Below are 17,329 nucleotides of genomic sequence, written 5' to 3'. Positions count from 1 at the left end.
GCAGGGAGGAGAAAGGTTACCACCAAGTGAAGGCCAGAAAATGGTCTTTCATATAATTTATCCTTAGAAAAGATTAGTTCTGGGGCCAGTGTTGTGGTGTAGTGGGTTAGGCTCCATCTGTAACACCGGCATTCCACATGGGTGCCGGTTTGAGAGCTGGTTGCTCCATTTCTGATCCAGCTCCCTGCCAAGGGCTTGGGAAAAGCAGTAGAAGATGGCCCAAGTGCTTGGGCCCCTGTACCCGCATGGGAGACCTGGAGGAAGCTCCAGGCTCCTGGCTTTGGCCTGGCCCAGCCCCGGCTGTTACAGCCATTTAGGGAGTGAACCAGTGGATGGAAGTCCTCTCTCTCTCTAACTCTGACTTTCAAACAATAAAGAAAAAGGAAAAAAAAATCCTCTAAACCCTATGTAGTAGGTGACTAAACAGTGGCTTAACTGCTCTTTTAAAAACAGTTTTCGGGAAAGAATGGTTAGCTTAGTGGTTCAGATGCCCATGTCCCTTATCTGAACACCTGGGTTTGGTACCCAGCTATGCCTCCTGACTAGCTTCCTGATTATGCAGAACCTGGGAGGCAGTGGTGATGTCTCAAGTTAACTAGGTTCCTAGGAGACCCAGCCAGAGTTCCTGATCCAACCCTGGCCATTGCAGGCTTTTGGGGGAGTCAACCAGGGGGTCTCTGTCTATGTTTCTCAAAAACATAAAAATCAGAAAAAGAGTATATATAGTAGACCACCTAGTGCTCCAAGGGAACTTTCCGTGACCACAGAAATGTTCTGTGTATGCAGTGTGGTGCTTTACACTTGCCACGCGTAGCTATTCAGCACTTGACATTGGGCTAGTTTGACTAGGGAAAGGAATTTTTATTTTCATGCAAATGCAACTAACTTAAATGGCCATATGTGGCTAGTTCCTATCATATGATATTAACAGGTCTAGAAATTCTAAACCAGCAAAATGAGTATGACTTCCCCCTTATCTGAACCTCATTTGCCCAAGCTCTGTCTTAATGACTGAATTTCCCGCAGTCTGAATTCTGCACCAACTGCAAATTGCAAGCAGTCTGGACGATCTCTACCCACCCCACAGAGCTTTTGTCCTTCACTGATAACTAAGGGGAGGGCCCATCTTTGGGCTGTCATTTTCCATTTAAATGGAAAACAGACTTTTCCCTGTGTTCTTAATGACTCCTTAGGAAAATATTTTTTTTAAAGTTGGGATTCTGTCTTAACAATAACAAAAAACAAAAAAAACCTTATAGCCTAATCATGGAATAGTCCATTTCTCAAGAATGCCCTCCCCTGTCTAGCTCAATAAACTCTTAAGATGTGTGGCAAAACCAAAAGGCTAAAGAATTTGACATGCCCAGGGAGAGGCTCTGGGGAATGCAGGGATCTTTATACACAGGTCATTTAGACAACAACTGTGTAAATGCTCTCCACTGTTTCTGTAGGCACATGTGAAAGTCTGAGAACCTGAGATTGAAGGCTATGGCTACCTATTGAAGCCACTCTTTGTTTAACAGGAAGCAGGGAAATTTGAAGTGACTTCTCTAATAGAAGAATGTAAATAAGATCCTTTATTAACTGAAGGGGCAGTGATGGTATGGAGGTTATTTCAGTAATTACAAAGCACACTGAATAAACTATCCATGCTAGTTTTTAGTTTCTAAAAGTGAAGTTTTGGAAACATGTTACCACTGTGACATATTCAGAAGCCTCAATGTTGCTTTAAAAGATGTAGCTAGACTATATGGTATTTCCTTGTCCTTCAGTGAACAAAGCTATATTTTGAAGAAAACTTAGAAGGGCTGGGGTAGAGCCTTTCCGAATGATTTACTTATTGGCTGGTTACTGGATAATCTCTACAGATCTCATTTTTAACTTTGGCAGCTTCATCTCTTTCCTTGTTTAATGGCCCTTTTCTAACCATTATTCCTTTGACTTCAATAGATTGTCTGATGCTACTAAAATATGTTTATTCCTAGCATCCACAGGAACAGGAAACATTGAAAGACCTCAAGGTACATTTTTTAGAAAATGCTTCATTATAGAAAGAAACGCTTGAAACAGTCACATTTTTCTCTTCTTTGAAGGATACACCGAAATTTGCCATTTTTAAGAGACAAAATAGTCTCAAAGCAAAAATCTTACATCTCTTTTAGCCAAAAAGGTATTTGTTCTTGCCATGGCTAAATCTACTTGAAAATATATTTGAGCTTTAAATCAAATTAAAGTATCTTCTAAATACAAAGACTTGGATTTTATTAACAGTAATTATGTTGTTAGAGTTACAAATGGCACCAAGTAGCTGAATTCCTACCATTAATTCAAAGATTTATTCAGCTTATGTTTTAACTACATAATGACACCCTTAGGTCAATGTTTTTGGCATTTATGCTCAACTCTTATTTCCTTCCTGGGCTTTGAAAATCATGCAAGAATCCAACTCCCTAAGCACTAACATCCTGCCTCATACTTAGCTCCCTAAATCTTTGCAGAATGGGTAACTTTTCTGGAAGGAAAAAAAAAAAAGAAACAACAATTAAGACAGAAGCAAAATCTGAGCCACAGGGTTATTTCCTTTTGCAAGTATAAAGTTTTCCTTCTTGTTTCATTAAAGCCATCTCCAGGAGTTGATGTTCCTCAGGTAACAAGCAGCAGCAGAGAACAACACAGCAACTCCCGCTAATTTCCACGCCAGTCAAAATAAAGAGGGCGGGAACATGGGCAGGAAATTCATTAATAAGATGTTTTTATCCCAGCCTCTTGATTTTGGTTGTTGTTGAACCTGACTAAATGAGGATAAAAGTAACCGGCACATCTGCTGCAGAGGCTGTGTGTGAGACGCAAGCAGGATGCCGTACATGACAGTGAAGAGCCCCGGGTCCTACGCAGGGAACGGCCCAGAGGCTGGGGGAGGCCCTGGCTGGGGAAGAGGGTCTGTGGGTGAGGAAACGTTTCAAGGTTGGGGGTGGGGACTAAGCCTTGACTCTGTAGAGAAAAGGCAGTTTGTAGAAGGTCCTGAGTTAGCTGAAACACATAATACGTACCAGGAGCTTTACAGAGATTAAATAATTTCAACTGCAGCAGTTCGAGACGAGCTCCCATTTTCTGAGGGCTTACTAGTTAGTGTCTCTCACTGTGCAAAGAAGTCTACGGCTTCTATCTCAACGAATCCTCAACCACCCAAAGAGGTCTGCACTATCATCCCATTACAAATGTGAAAACCAAGTCTTAAAGTTAAGGAACTCATCCCAAACCAGGAAAACAAGATCCAAGCTACTGCACACAAAGTGGTGAGGACACCCAACAAAACCTGGGAGTGAAAAGCAGACACTGCCAAGTGTAGGCAAATGCAACAACTCAGAAGAAAGGCACTGGAGGGCGGGTTGCAACAGTAACCAGCTCAGGTGTGTTAGGAGTATGGTGGCTTTTATTCTCCTAATCACAACATAAACATGTAATCAGCAAAAATACATGTCCAGAGAGTTCTAGATGCTCATGAGTTTCCTATTTCCAGTAAAACTGGCTCAAAAGTATATTTAATGGGGCCAGCGCTGTGGCATAGCCGGTAAAGCCGCTGCCTGCAGTGCCAGCATCCCATATGGGTGCCAGTTTGGGTCCCAGCAGCTCTATTTCAGATCCAGCTCTCTGTTATTGCCTGGGAAAGCAATAAAAGATGGTCCAAATCCTTGGGCCCCTGAAACTGCAGGGAGACCCAGAAGAAGCTCCTGGCTTCGAATCATTACTGCTCTGGCCATTGCTGCTATCTGGGGAGTGAACCAGTGGATAGAAGACCTCTCTCACTCTCTTCCTCTCTCTCCCTCTCTGTAACTCTGCTTTTCAAATAAAATAAATAAATCTTAAAAAAAAAAAAGTACATTGGGGCCAGCGCTGTGGTACAGCGGGTAAAGCCACTGCCTGTAGTGCCGGCATCCTATGTGGGTGCCAGTTTAAGTCCTGGCTGCTCCACTTCGGATCCAGCTCTCTGCTATGGCCTGGGAAAGTAGTGGAAGATGGCCCAAGTGCTTGGGCCCCTGCATCCACGTAAGACATCTGGAAGAAGCTCCTGGCTCCTAGCTTCAGATCAGCACAGCTCCAGCTATTACATCTGACTAGAGAGTGAACCAGCGGATGGAAGACCTCTCTCTCTCTCTCGGCCTCTCCTTATCTCTCTGTGTAACTCTGACTTTCAAGTAAATAAATAAATCTTTAAAAAAAATACATTTAACTTTAGTCTCAAATTACTTTTAAGTTTTTTTTTTTTAAGATTTATTTATTTATTTGAGAGGCAGAGTTACATACAATGAGAGGGAGAGCCAGAGAGAGGTCTTCCATCCACTGGCTAACTTCACAAATGGCTGCAATGGCCAGAGCTGGACCGATCTGAAGCAGGAACTTCTTCCTGGTCTCCCCTATGTGTGCAGGGGCCCAAGGACTTGGGCCATCTTCTTCTGCTTTCCCAGGCCATCAGCAGGGAGCTGGATCAGAAGTGGAGCAGCAGGGACTTGAAGCAAAGCCCATATGGGATGCCAGAACTACAGACAGAGGCGTAGCCTCCTACTACGCCACAGCACCTCCCCCTCAATTCTGCCATTTTTATTTGTATAATTTCCATTTTTAGAGTGGTGGAGAGCAGGCAGGATGCCAAGGTAGCTTGTTATGCTCTGGGTGCTTTCGGGTGGTCCACTGTTTGATGTTCCTCCTGTAACCTGGGCAGTCAGACCGTGAAAGATCAGTGTTGGGGCCGGAGCTAAGGTATGGTGCATTAAACTGCTGCCTGAGATGTCTGCATCCCACATGGGCACTGGTTCGAGTCCCAGCTACTCCACTTCTGCTCCATTCCCTTTATAAAAAAACTTTATTTAAGATTTAATTATTTATTTGAAAGTCAGAGTTAAACAGAGAGGGGCTGGCACTGTGGCTCACTTGGTTAATCCTCCACCTGCAGTGCCAGCATCCCATATGGGCGCCGGGTTCTAGTCCCGGTTGCTCCTCTTCCAGTCCAGCTCTCTGCTGTGGCCTGGGAAGGCAGTGGAGGATGGCCCAAGTGCTTGGGCCCCTGTACCCGCAAGGGAGATGGGGAGCCAGGACAAAAGCTTCCCTCTTCTGTTGCTCACGAGGGTCACTTTCTGCAGTGTCTCTACTCATTTGCCAACAAGAGCCAATCTGAGGAGACCCAAGTTGTCTAGGACAGTTGATAACACAATCCCTCCCTCCCTGCTCACTTTGTTTCCTCCTACCTTGGCATCACTTCCCAAAGCAAGCTGCCCGCATAGAAGCCCAAATCAAAGAAGACCACACACCCACAGCTTGGTTTTCTGAGGCTAGAGATGAAGAGAACAGAGGGAAGACTGGCGAAAGGATGAACAGATGAACTCTCAGCTGAGAGGACACTAAGAAAGTGGGAAAGTCCCCAGTTAGAGCTGAGATGGGTGAAAAAAGCCATTACTGGCACAAAACAGAAGACCCATGCTAGCACTGGCCTTGGCTAGGGCAACTGAAGGGGTCAGAACAGATATATCCCGTTCAGTCTTTCCACACTCTCAATTCTAATACATCGATCCACTGTCCACGTAGTCTTCCTAGACAGAGTTCTGCCATGGTGACGTCAGATTCTGCTCAAGTGTCCTGGGTTTCATCCCTGACCCTTTCCCAATTCTTCATCAAATACGCTGAGAGAAAAAAAGAAGCACGGGGAACTCTGTGTGTGTGTGTGTGTGTGTGTGTGTGTGAGAGAGAGAGAGAGAGAGAGAGAGAGAGAGAGAATCATTCTCAATAGAAGGCAAGTACCACATAACCAGTTTGGAACAGTTAAGTGTTAAAATATGCTCAACTTTCTAGCTTCCTTAGTTTGCTTTTTCTGAATTCTTGTTCTGTATCTCCTGCTTCCTTTTATGACTCTCAATCATCCCTAAAAATAGAAGCTCCAGGATCCCTTGAAATATTTCAGAAAATAGGATCCTGCTTAACAGAATGAAGCTGCTGAATTGACTTGAACAACAAACGTCATCAAGAATCTTTGGAATCATCTTGTTAGCGTTTCGCGCTTCATGGGGAAGTTGTCTTTCCTGAACAAAAGGAACCCAATGCACATAAGTGTTCTTGTGCTTTCACCTTGGATGTTTTCAGTGCCAACTACCTACAGCATTTTCCCTGGCATTAAGTATGCCTAAAAGTTGCCAGTCCTGTCTGCACAGATCTTTTTCATTGCTGATACAGAAGGCGTGCTGATGAGGAAAGTTCATAGCAACTCATGACAGAAGAGCAGACTTTATCCAAAAGTCACTAGTACTCTAACGCTTGGTTAAAAAATTACTTTGTTTATAAAAAAGAATTATGCCATGAAATCTAAATGGTACTACAGAACACTGATTTTTAAAAAAAAAAATATGCTGGGGCTGGTGTTGTAGTGCAGCAGATTAAGCTGCTGCCTGCGATGTCTCCATCTCACGTGAGGCCAGCTTGAGTGCTGCTGTTCCACTTGTGATCCAACTCCCTGCTAAAGTACCTGGGAAGGCAGCGGAGGATGGCCCAAGTGCCATCGCCCCACATGGGAGACATGGATGGAGTTCTGGGTTCCTAGCTTTGTCTTGGCAAAGTCCCACTGTTGTAGGCATTTGGGAAGTGAACCAGCAGATCGAAGATCTCTCTCTCTCTAACTTTGCCTTTGAAATAAATAAAACAAACCTTTAAAAAAGTAAAATAAAACAATAAAAATACATGCTGATAAAATATGACATAATGATTTAGCTACTGATTCTTCCAAGCCTCAAATATTTTTATGCAACAAAGAACACATAGGTATGCTTGAATTGATTTTTCTTTTATCATACTACAGCATACTGGTTTGTTATGAAAAACTTCCTGCTTTTCCATGACAATTTGAAGATAAGGTCCTTTAGCCAACTGGCATTAAGGGGGATGCTGGTTCCTGAAGAGATTGGTAAATGAAAATTTGCTGGGTGAGGGGTTGGCTGGTGTATGCTCGTTCACTCACAGTGTGCAGCATGCTTACAAAAAGCTTGGGAAGCACTGTTCCACATCTGCGGATCCTGCAAATCTCTACCTGTCTACCCCTTTGTAGGCACTACGTTAATCTATTTTTCATTACTACAAGCACAATACCAAGAGAAGCAACTTAGCAGGGAAGAAGGCTTCTTTTGGCTTATGGTTTGGAAGAGCATAGCTGGCCCCAGGGATTAAGGCATCTGGTGAGGCCTGAGGACAGAGGGGTGACCCCATGGCGGGTCAGGAAGCAGAGAGAAAGATGGACCAAACTTGGCTTACATAATCACCCTTCTTTTAAGAAGCATCGCCCAAGGAGCCCTCACTGACCTAAAGACCTCCCACTAGGTCCACCCACTGGACGCCTTAATTAGATACATCTCCACTACTAATCTACCAATCGTTAACGTGAATCAATTAACCATCAGCCTAGCACTCTGGAGTTTAAACGCCAGCCTAAGTTTGGGGAGCCAAGTCCTGTTCAAACCGCAACAGCCACAGTTTCTAGCGTCTCATTGCCCACTCTGGAATGCAGGCAGGAAGGCTGTAGGGAAAAGGAAACGGGAATATCAACTCAACCCCCTCACACTGCTTTTCAGTCACTAACAGGGCAAGGCAGACAGAGAAATGGAGGGAGAAAGAAACAAATGGAGAGAAGAGCTTAAATCTGGGTGAGGAGAATGGGTGAAGGGACGAGAACACGCTGTGATCTCCCCATTCCAATTAATATTCCCGTTACGACTGATCCAGCACCCTCCAGCTCTCCATCTGTGAGGCCTTGCCTAGTTCTTCTCTTCTGCTCCTGACCTAGTTTCTAAAACCCCAATTTCATTCCTTTGTTCATCCCAAACAGTCCTCTAGGCCACAGGAGCCAAAACTGATAGACTTTCCTGACATGGGAATGTCCGAATAAGGGGCAAGACTGGGAAACTTGAATGCCTACTCCCGATAGCAGACGCATGTTCCTGAAATCTGGGCTCGGCACGCAGAACACGTTTTTTGAGAGATGCTTTCTGTGGTTAGGGTGTGTAATACCGTGAGTCTGGTCTTTAAGTACACGACTGGGTTAGGTTTGTAGCCTGTTTGGGTGTCTAACCACCAGGGGTGCTACTAAAGACATGGCACAGGAGCCCAATCAGCAAGTGTCTGTATCTTACAACTGAATGTGAGCTCTGCTAAGCTTCCATGGAAACCTGCCATGCCAGTTACAACAACTTGGGTTTGCCTCTACGGAACCTTTAGGGGCTTCTATGCTTGCTCAGCGGGGCTATACAGTTCTAAACTCACACTTGATCTGCCCTATTCTGAGAAGAAAGGAAAATATCAAGGTTTTCTCTTTTCCCTCATAAAATATACACCAGTTACAGTGGCACTTTTTTTTTTCCAGCTTATTTTTACAGGGGTACTTTCAAGAAGCTACAGCAGGACAACCATTCTCTGAGGGAGGAGACTCCACCGGAAACGCTGATAATTTGGAATTTATGTCCAACTTTCTGGCAAGTACGCAGCTATGACAACATTTTACTTAAGATTTTGGTCCTTTTCCCTTGTACCTTCTGTTAGGCAGAGGAATAAGCATGGAAACAGCTAGTAAAAGATAAATCCATTAGGCAGATACATTTTTGCATGAAGTTGGCAATTTTCACTCACTCTGTAACCAAGAGTTTCTTTAATATTCAGTGATAGCCAAACTGAATGAGAAGGAAGTGAGCTACTACGACATTTGGGAATCTGAGTGAGGGGCATCAAATATTGTTAGGATTACTGTAGGTTCCTAAGTCTATCTGGGGGCCATGCTACCTTAAAATTCACAGAAATGATTAACTGGGGAGAGTGTTACTATATGTAGACTTTGAACAGTCCACTAACTGGGCTATAAAAACATAAACTAGAATTGTATACTTCAAACTGAAACAAAAAACGTAAGAAAAGTCTACCACATCCTAGTATAGCTATTGTTATTCTGAAACCACTTCAATATATCACTTGTCCTCATTAATGGTGATAATGAGAAACCAAATTATTCTGCTAAAGCTCAAGTTAAGTAACATAGCTCAGGATTTTTGGATTGTTTAACGTAAATCTTCAGAATTTCAGTTAGGGCAATTTTTCATTCTTTATTTGTTATAAACAATCCAATAGTATCAGAAATGAATTTATTTCTGAAGGAGCTCAGAGATCACTGGCTGATAGGAGGTAGCAGACTTGAAATCAAAATTTTCCTTTGGATGACTGTGATATCTGACAAGAGGCAAGAGGAAGACTGTTGGCCTTGTTTGCTGGCCTTAGGTTATTGTGATGATTAGGACAAGCAGAATTAGCATAAAAAATGAGAACTGATTAGCACATGTTCACTTGGTTTGGTATACAATATAATATGTGACCAGAGCCACGTCTCTGACTTTCAGATTTTAGAATGCACTTTCCAATTTCTGGTTATATAAATCTGATCAATCGATTTATAAATCCAGGCAACCAATAATGCCTTACAAATACTGAAGACCGCTTATTTGAAATTGATTAATGGCAGTAACAAGATTAAAAGCTGGAAATGTTTGCACTGAATAAATCATTTCATTAAAGTTTTAAATTATCAAGAATTATTTTTATGAAACTTAATAGCCATAACTAGTGTTTTAAAATATAGGAGAGCTCAAAAGTAAATAATTTCATTCATATCAAGTGGAATTATTTGAAGCATAACATTTTAGCATTTATTTAAACAGAGATTTTCTTTAGGAAACCTTAAAAATACATACATTTAGGAAAAGTTGAGTTTCTGGGCCAAGTTCCCACCATACATTTATATATTGTCTAATTATTATCTAAAAATGGCCCAAGTTTTCCTACTAGAAACAGTGTTATCTCAATGTCTGAGTATCATTCAAACAATCCAAATCTGTACTTCTTCTTATCACCAAATTGAAAAATTGGAATAACCTAACTTTACTTCAGGATCTAATATAAGCAAAAGGCATATACTTGAAAACCTTTGCTGACATATTCAGAGACTGTAGGAGACCAGTAACAGTGAGACTTTCCAACGCTACCTGTGGGACCAGGTAGTGCTGGCGTAGCGTGTAAGGTCTGGCAAAGCTGCTCAGAGAGGAATGACATTCACAGTGACCTCAGTGGGGGATGGGTCATTTTGACAAAGGGATAAAACAGCTCTACCCAAGACAGGGAGTTCAGAAGAGCCACCTTAGCAAATGATGGTATTGTTTAATACATTTACCTGTCCTTCCCCAGAGTTTCTGGCAGTACAGAATTCTGAAGGAAGACACACTTCCCTATTAATTAGCTGACATGTTTTTACTAGACTACTTTCAAAAACCATGACATACACTGCAGTTACATGTCCATAGCATGAGCCTCTGGATTAACAATCTGAATTTGGAGACATGAAACACTAATTTTAAAAAAAGCATTCTAGCAGGCAAAATGATGATTACAACATTTTGTGGAAAATATATGAATTTTGTATTAATGAAGTTAATTTAATTTAAAATTAAGAAAAATGATTTAATAACTTTTAAAGGTTATCCTAATGTAAGACCCCTCTTCAAATATAACTAAAGAAGTATACTCTTGTTTTGTTTCAAAGAGATGACTATAATCCAATGAATATTTGTCTTACAGCATTTTCTTGTAATAACATCTGTATTTGATAAAATACTCATATCTGAGTATTTTAAAATAAGCTAAAATAAGTTTTTCTTTAATTCACATGAAAGGGATGTTTTCACTAGAAGAAATTATTTAATAACCAAAAAATTCCTATCAAATTAAAATTAACTATCAGTAGGCCATTTCATAACCTAAAACATGAGAGTCAGTCCTTGTTCACAGCCGTTTTCACTTCTGAACATCACCCTTCACTGGTTGCACCTGCTGCTGGAACGGAGCAAATGCTCAGAACTGCAGGTCGCTATGTAGGAAACTGCCTCTACCTATCTACCTATCTTGACAAAGCCCAAACACTGGGAGGAGGCAGCAAACAAGGGATAAAGACGGGCAACTCACGATCACCTTTGCTTCACAGCTCACCCATCCCTTTGGGAATATAGCACGCCTCCTCCATCTGGCCTTCTAACGGGACAATTCACAGTTCAGGGCCTGTTCCTTTCATTAGGTCAAGCATAAGCTAAGATGGGACTCAGTTAGTAGGGGTTTAACTCAGGTAAGAGAGAACTCTAGAAAATTCATGCTTTTGATTTCCAGCAACCCAGGATTTGCATTCTTCCTGCTTTTCCAACCACTCTCTCTCCCTGGTTACTGTGGTATATTAATCTGATCAGAGATTTCTTATTCTGTATTTGCAAAAGTATGCTACAAAAAAAATCAGAGTGACAAATATCTGAGCAGCCTGGAAAAGTATACTACATTTATAATTCTGTCAGGTATTAAAGTAAGAAAATTCTATGAGTCCCACCTGATGGTCCAAATATATGGTGTTCCTTTGAAGATGATGTGAAAGAATTTCATTCTAGTAGGCATCAATTAAGGGGAAAAACAGGATAGAGAAAGAGGGCGCAGAATTTGTGAAAAAGTCAATTTCAAAATAAGAAAAAAGAACTTAAGACAACCAATGACATCACAGCACACAACTTTCAAGCATATGTGGAAAGTGTCCAGGTGACACTTCAAAGTTTTATGAAATTATATTTACTTTTGTAAGAAATGAAGGTGACATGCGTGTAAACAGCAGTCTACCAAGCAGAAAAGCACTCCCAAATGGCTTCAGCAGACTGAATGTGGGACGCTCCACATGTTAATTTTTTCTGCAGTGGAAGACTTCTTTCAATGTTTCTCATATAGTCAGAGACTATTAAACCCTTTGAGAAATGTTTTTATGAGTGCCTTTTTTTTTGTCAAGACCAAAAGGTAGATCTTAAAATTCATCTTTGGCAAGTAGAAGCCAGTATTATTACAACCATAATGAATTTTCTCAACTTTACTGGAAATTATAGGACTTCTCAGCATCTGTTTTAGCAGATGTGGACAAGGTCACAAAATATTCAGAGAATAACAAACACTATTTTAAGATCCATATGGATTTTCCGCCTCACAGCCAACAGTTGGCTGGGTAAGTGGTTGGGGAGGTGTCTAGGAACAAACGCATCCTACCTGAATTTTCTCAATAATGTCAGTAAGGTGACTTCTCAAAGGGTCAATAGGAGAGCCTAATGTTGTCGCTGCAATGATGGGATGGGCTCATGCTCAACACTGTGACACTGAAAAGAAGTGATGACGGCAGACGACACTGACAGATGTCTTGGTGGCTGACCTTTGGGCTGGGGGCCTCGAGCTTGAGCTGCATGAGCTGTGCTAGCGTGTGCTCCCGGACACTGCTCAGTTCTGCTTGCTGCCGTCTCAGCTTTATCAGCAGCAGCGTAAGCTCCTCTGGCTGAGGGGGTACAATTTAAGAATCCAAACAGTGGAAAACAGATTAACGGTTGTCTTAAGTGACAGACATTAAACCAAGCCTTCTTGGCAAGTTTCCTCTTTTGGCTGACATCAAGCATAATGCCTAGGCACTATGATGATGGGTCCTACACAAATGCATAGACATCTAGAGAAACAGGAGGAACAGTGTTACTTCACAGCAAAGCAACCATGTGGTAAGGCATTTTCTCAGTACTCGAGAGGATACTGCAACACTGATTCACGCTTAACATTCATAATGCCCCAAACCTTTATAAACTGTACATGTAAGAGCTATTAAAAGATTATTGAAAATATATTATTAAGATGTCTAAAAACTTTTCCAGCAGTAAACTAACACCTGGTATGTCCAACTATACACAGTTTTAAACAACGGAAGTTAAATAACAAAGAACTAAAATTCATACAAAACTTGGACAGTCTTTTTGCATTACTAATCTTAGTACCTGAGAGCTATTAATTATTTCCCAGTTATATTTTGAATGTCACCATGAGTACATTCACAGCATTTTCCATGACCCAAAGATGGGTTGTATTTTTTAAGAAAGAAGAAAATGCAGTTTCCATGGCTGTGTAAACTCTCCTTCCACAGTATGGTTCTTGATAGGTTTCTCTAAGTCCTAAGAAAAAATATTTCACCAATGGGTGAAATTCCTTAACAAGCCAATGTGAAGTATAGGCACTGGCAGCCTAATAGCCCATAAAATATTACTTGGTGTTTCTCTGAGCTTTGCTATTAAGAACTGCAGGTAGGTGAGGAAGATTTACTCAATTAATGGCCATGATGTACTCCAAAAATCATGCCAAAAAGCATTCTTGAAATTGGATTTGCTTGGGCCGATGCTGTGGCTCACTTGGTTAATCCTCTGCCTGCGGTGCCGGCATCCCATATGGGTGCTGGGTTCTAGTCCTGGCTGCTCCACTTCCGATCTGGTCTCTACTGTAGCCTGGGAAAGCAGTACAAGATGGCGCAAGTCCTTGGGCCCTTGCACCCATGTGGGAGACCCAAAAGAAGCTCCTGGCTCCTGGCATCGGATGGGAACAGCTCCGGCTATAGCGGCCATTTGGGGAGTGAACCAATGGAAGGAAGACCTTTCTCTCTGTCTCTCTCTCTTACTGTCTATAACTCTGTCAAGTAAAAAAAAATAATAATAATTAAAAAAAAAAGAAACTGGATTTGCTTTCCCTACACTGTAGCATTTTATCAGCTCTTTTCTGTTCTGTTCGTTTAATGATCTTGCCTTTTATTTTCCATATAATCCTTTTTAGAGACAGAAGTCTTTTAAAATGTTACTTGGAATCATATTAAAATTATTGCCTTCACACAGGAAAAGCATCAGCAGAAACGTAAACTACTGTTACTAGAATAGAGAAAGCTGGGTATCTAATCATAGAGGTGAAACTATGTTTTTTTCTTTCCAGGGGTCAAAAAGAATATTGGCGGTGTGAGACTTAAGACACTGCATAACAAGAGCTGCTTGTGTTCGGAAGCCAATCACACCTGGTGACCTCAATATTCGAGGATGGTCCTCAGGTCATGATCATCACGTCTAGTTCTTGAGGTCTTGTCAGGGAGCACGTAGGGTCAAATATGAGATTCAGATATTTTAAGACCCAGAGTGATGTTTGACAAATGCCAAGAGAAATCTTGAAATTCTGGTTTATTATCTATGGAGATAAAGAGGTAAACTTTATTATTATTATTATTTTTCTTTGTAAGGGATAAAAGAGATCAGTAAGTTTGCTAGATATTTCAATTGTGAGGCCGAGTAGAAAGAGGCATATTTAACTGGGGTTGGGAGGGGAGTAGGCGATGGCAAACAGCCTTTATGCCAAATATCCACTAGAGGGAGCAAGGCAGGAGAGAAAGTTTCATAACAGGACATTTAGTATTTATTTTACGACTAGTGCCAGTTTCCATGTCAGATAAACCATCTGATGCTGAAGAATTCCAGCATTTAAAAGTTCTCACTTTTAGTCAAGCAATCCTTGTAATCCTTAATAAATAAACTGTACAGAGTTTAAAGCAAGGAACTGTTTTCCTTATACCTATACCTGCAGGAGATGAATAAAACAGTGTTCAGACGCGTGCGTTTTGATTATTGTAGCAAGAGAATTGTAGATGATGAAAACCTATACAGGTGATGGAACCACATTTTCACAGACACTGAGATTACTTACTGATAACAAAGCCAGCTCCCCTGATAAAAGAATGCCACTGAAAGCAAACGCAGTGATGCAATCAGCTTTTCTCTTCAGCTTAAGGAGGGGTGGTGTTCTGGTAACCTAACTCCTTCCCACTGTGAAGGTAACACTGACCAATCAATCATGGCAGATACTTCTCCTGCACAATTATGCAAATTAGGTCCTTTTTTTTTTTAGCTCTAAAAACATAAAAATTCACAAGAAAAAAAAAATCTTAATGTGCCCTAGGCTGATTTACTCATGGTTGCTTGCTGGGTTTGCTCTACTAAGGAACAAACAGTCAAACCTTCAAAATTTGAGTTTTTGTTTAGGTGGTCAGTTTAGGGAAAAGATTCACTAAGACACTGAAATGGCTACTTCGTTCTGATGAGCATGTCTTCCAGGGAAGCAGTAACGGTTTTCCTTTGGGATACTCCTCTGAAAATGCAAACTTCAAAACTATGTCAGGTCTGTGCCTTCCTGGGTAGTGCATAAATAAAACATGACACGGTGAATAAAGACATCATACTCACCGTTTTGCCTTGCAGGCTCTGGGGACTGACGGACTGTGAAGCTAGGCCAGCTGGCATTGACCTTCTGTCAGGTATATAGACATGCTAGGAAAACAAAGGCACAGCATAGTTCTGTGGTGAATTTCTCTTCCTTGTCCATGTTAGTCATGAGAAATCTTAAATTCATATTACAAGCTGCCATTTAAAAATTAACTATTAGTGCTGATAAAAAGACATGAAAATTTCTCATGTGATTTAAATACCCATGTTGAACAGGGTAATTCTGTATTAGACTGGATTTGCTATGCTCATACCTACGGGTCTCAGGACCCCTTTATATTTTTAAAAATGAATTTAGTGACAAGGGTGGCAGTGTTTTTCAGCTTGGTAAATCTTTCACGTCATTGGCTTCGGTGCTCACCCCGTGGTGAGAATCTCTTGGTGAAAAGTATGAGAAGAAAATTCAACCTCAATATGTGTACTTGGAAATAGGAAGAGAGCTTCGTAGTTTCTTGGGATGAATGCCAATATTCATCTTTAATACTGCATTAAAGCTAAAATGAGTGGTACTTTCTTAAAGTATAGTTGTAAAGTGTTATCTCAAACTTATCAGTGAACTTCTGATATCCTGATGCATTAACCTCCATTGGTCAATTTGCACTTTAAGTGACTGTCACATCGAACACTGGTCATCTAGAAAATGCTGCTTCAGTGAGTTATGCAATGTTCCCAAGGCTGTCACATTTCAGTACGCAGTATCAAAATTCACAAGTGTCAGTGTCACCACCAAGCTTTAAGCACCGCAAAGCCATCAAGCTCAGAGTGGCAGATACGTGAGTTTCAAAATTACACTTTTTACTTGAAAACTCAAATGTTGTTGTTAGTGACAAATATTGCCAGTTGTTTTATTGAAGTGACATGTTCGCATTTCACTTTGAGAAAGTATGTCTGTCAACATCAAGCCTGAATAACCATATTTATCATTTGTTTCTTTCTCCACCAATAAATGGTGTTGCATGAAGGAGTTAGTTCAGCTTCCAATTCAAATAATCACGTAAATGTTTTCCCATCAAATCAACCACTTGAACTTTAGTATACAAGAGATACACCTTATGTATGACCCTATTTCACCACTATATTAGAATGAAATGTGATTAAAGGTTAAGAGTCACTAAAATTATCTCTTACTGTTTCATCAAGGAGATTCTTAAGTTAATCTGCTACTCTGTTATTATTACTATTATTATTTTTGCTATTATTCTTATATTCAAGTGTGCAGCAGTGAAACACACTTTGTCCCTAGTACAGTTTGGAGCCAAGGTCTCGACTTACCTTAGGTGCTAGCAGATTCACCCAATGTTGCTTTTGTACTAATGTATAAATGGTAGTACAATGAATAGGGCCTTATCATTTTAAAAATAATTTTGACCTTATAGATTCTCAGGAAGTATGATGAGGACACTTAGGGAACACCCCAGGAGTCTAGACCATAATTTGAGAAGCGCTGATCTAAATCATGGGAGATCAAAGAACAGCTTAAAAGAAAACATTTGGCAATGTTGGAGCCATTTTCTGAGAGTAGTGGTAGACAGTCAGCTGTCTGGGAACTGAATAGAGAGTGACATTCATCTCCTATTTGTTACTGAAATAGATACATTCTACCCAAGAATATGAAAAACACTAGTAACCATGACAGCATGCAATTTAGTCACTTTAAAAGCACACACTAAGTTATATTGGAATAGATTTTTCTTATTATATTGTTTCTATTTTTATCAATCATAATTCAGCCTTTGGATGTAAAAAGTGACAAGACTGCTGCATTGGAGTTCAAAGTGAGCCTTTTGGGGGACAAACTGAAATTTTCTTCAAAAGAAAATTTCTGATTGATCTATTAATTTCCATCAAACATTTATGGAAACATCAAACAAATGCTTTACAAAATAATGCAAACTGAAGGATTCAGCCTGTTACAAGGATAACAAGAAAAGGTACATTTTAAAGTGGCAGAAAGCAAGAACTTCTCTAGGATTAAAAAGAAAAGGACATTTATTTCACTTCAGGATAGACATTAGGGAACTGGCTACACACTGGCTAGCTGATCAAAGCACTGTGAATCCACGTCAAATAATTAACTAAGCAATGCTTAAACCAACTTAAGTTCAAATAATAACAGAAAA

The 17,329-nt window shown here is 40.7% G+C and overlaps 1 protein-coding gene across 33 annotated transcripts in view; it reads right to left on the bottom strand.

Moving 5' to 3' along the window:
* PLEKHA5 (pleckstrin homology domain containing A5) overlaps window positions 1-17,329 on the bottom strand; it is a 262,716-nt gene that overhangs the window by 62,027 nt on the left and 183,360 nt on the right. For 18 of the 33 annotated variants that reach the window (XM_089303894.1, XM_051850800.2, XM_051850805.2 and 15 more), the window contains 3 exons: window positions 15,171-15,254; window positions 12,296-12,415; window positions 11,441-11,494 (listed from right to left, as the gene is read on the bottom strand). In XM_089303894.1, coding sequence (XP_089160020.1) covers window positions 11,441-11,494; window positions 12,296-12,415; window positions 15,171-15,254 — 258 coding nt within the window. The remainder of the gene's footprint in view (window positions 1-11,440; window positions 11,495-12,295; window positions 12,416-15,170; window positions 15,255-17,329) is intronic. The other 15 variants (XM_070048492.2, XM_051850822.3, XM_070048499.2 and 12 more) reach the window with 1 other exon arrangement.

Source organism: Oryctolagus cuniculus, chromosome 9 (genome assembly GCF_051225735.1).
Source record: "Oryctolagus cuniculus isolate XC-2025 breed Fujian yellow rabbit chromosome 9, ASM5122573v1, whole genome shotgun sequence".
Taxonomy (NCBI): domain Eukaryota; kingdom Metazoa; phylum Chordata; class Mammalia; order Lagomorpha; family Leporidae; genus Oryctolagus; species Oryctolagus cuniculus.
This window is presented reverse-complemented; position numbering and strand designations above follow the sequence as displayed.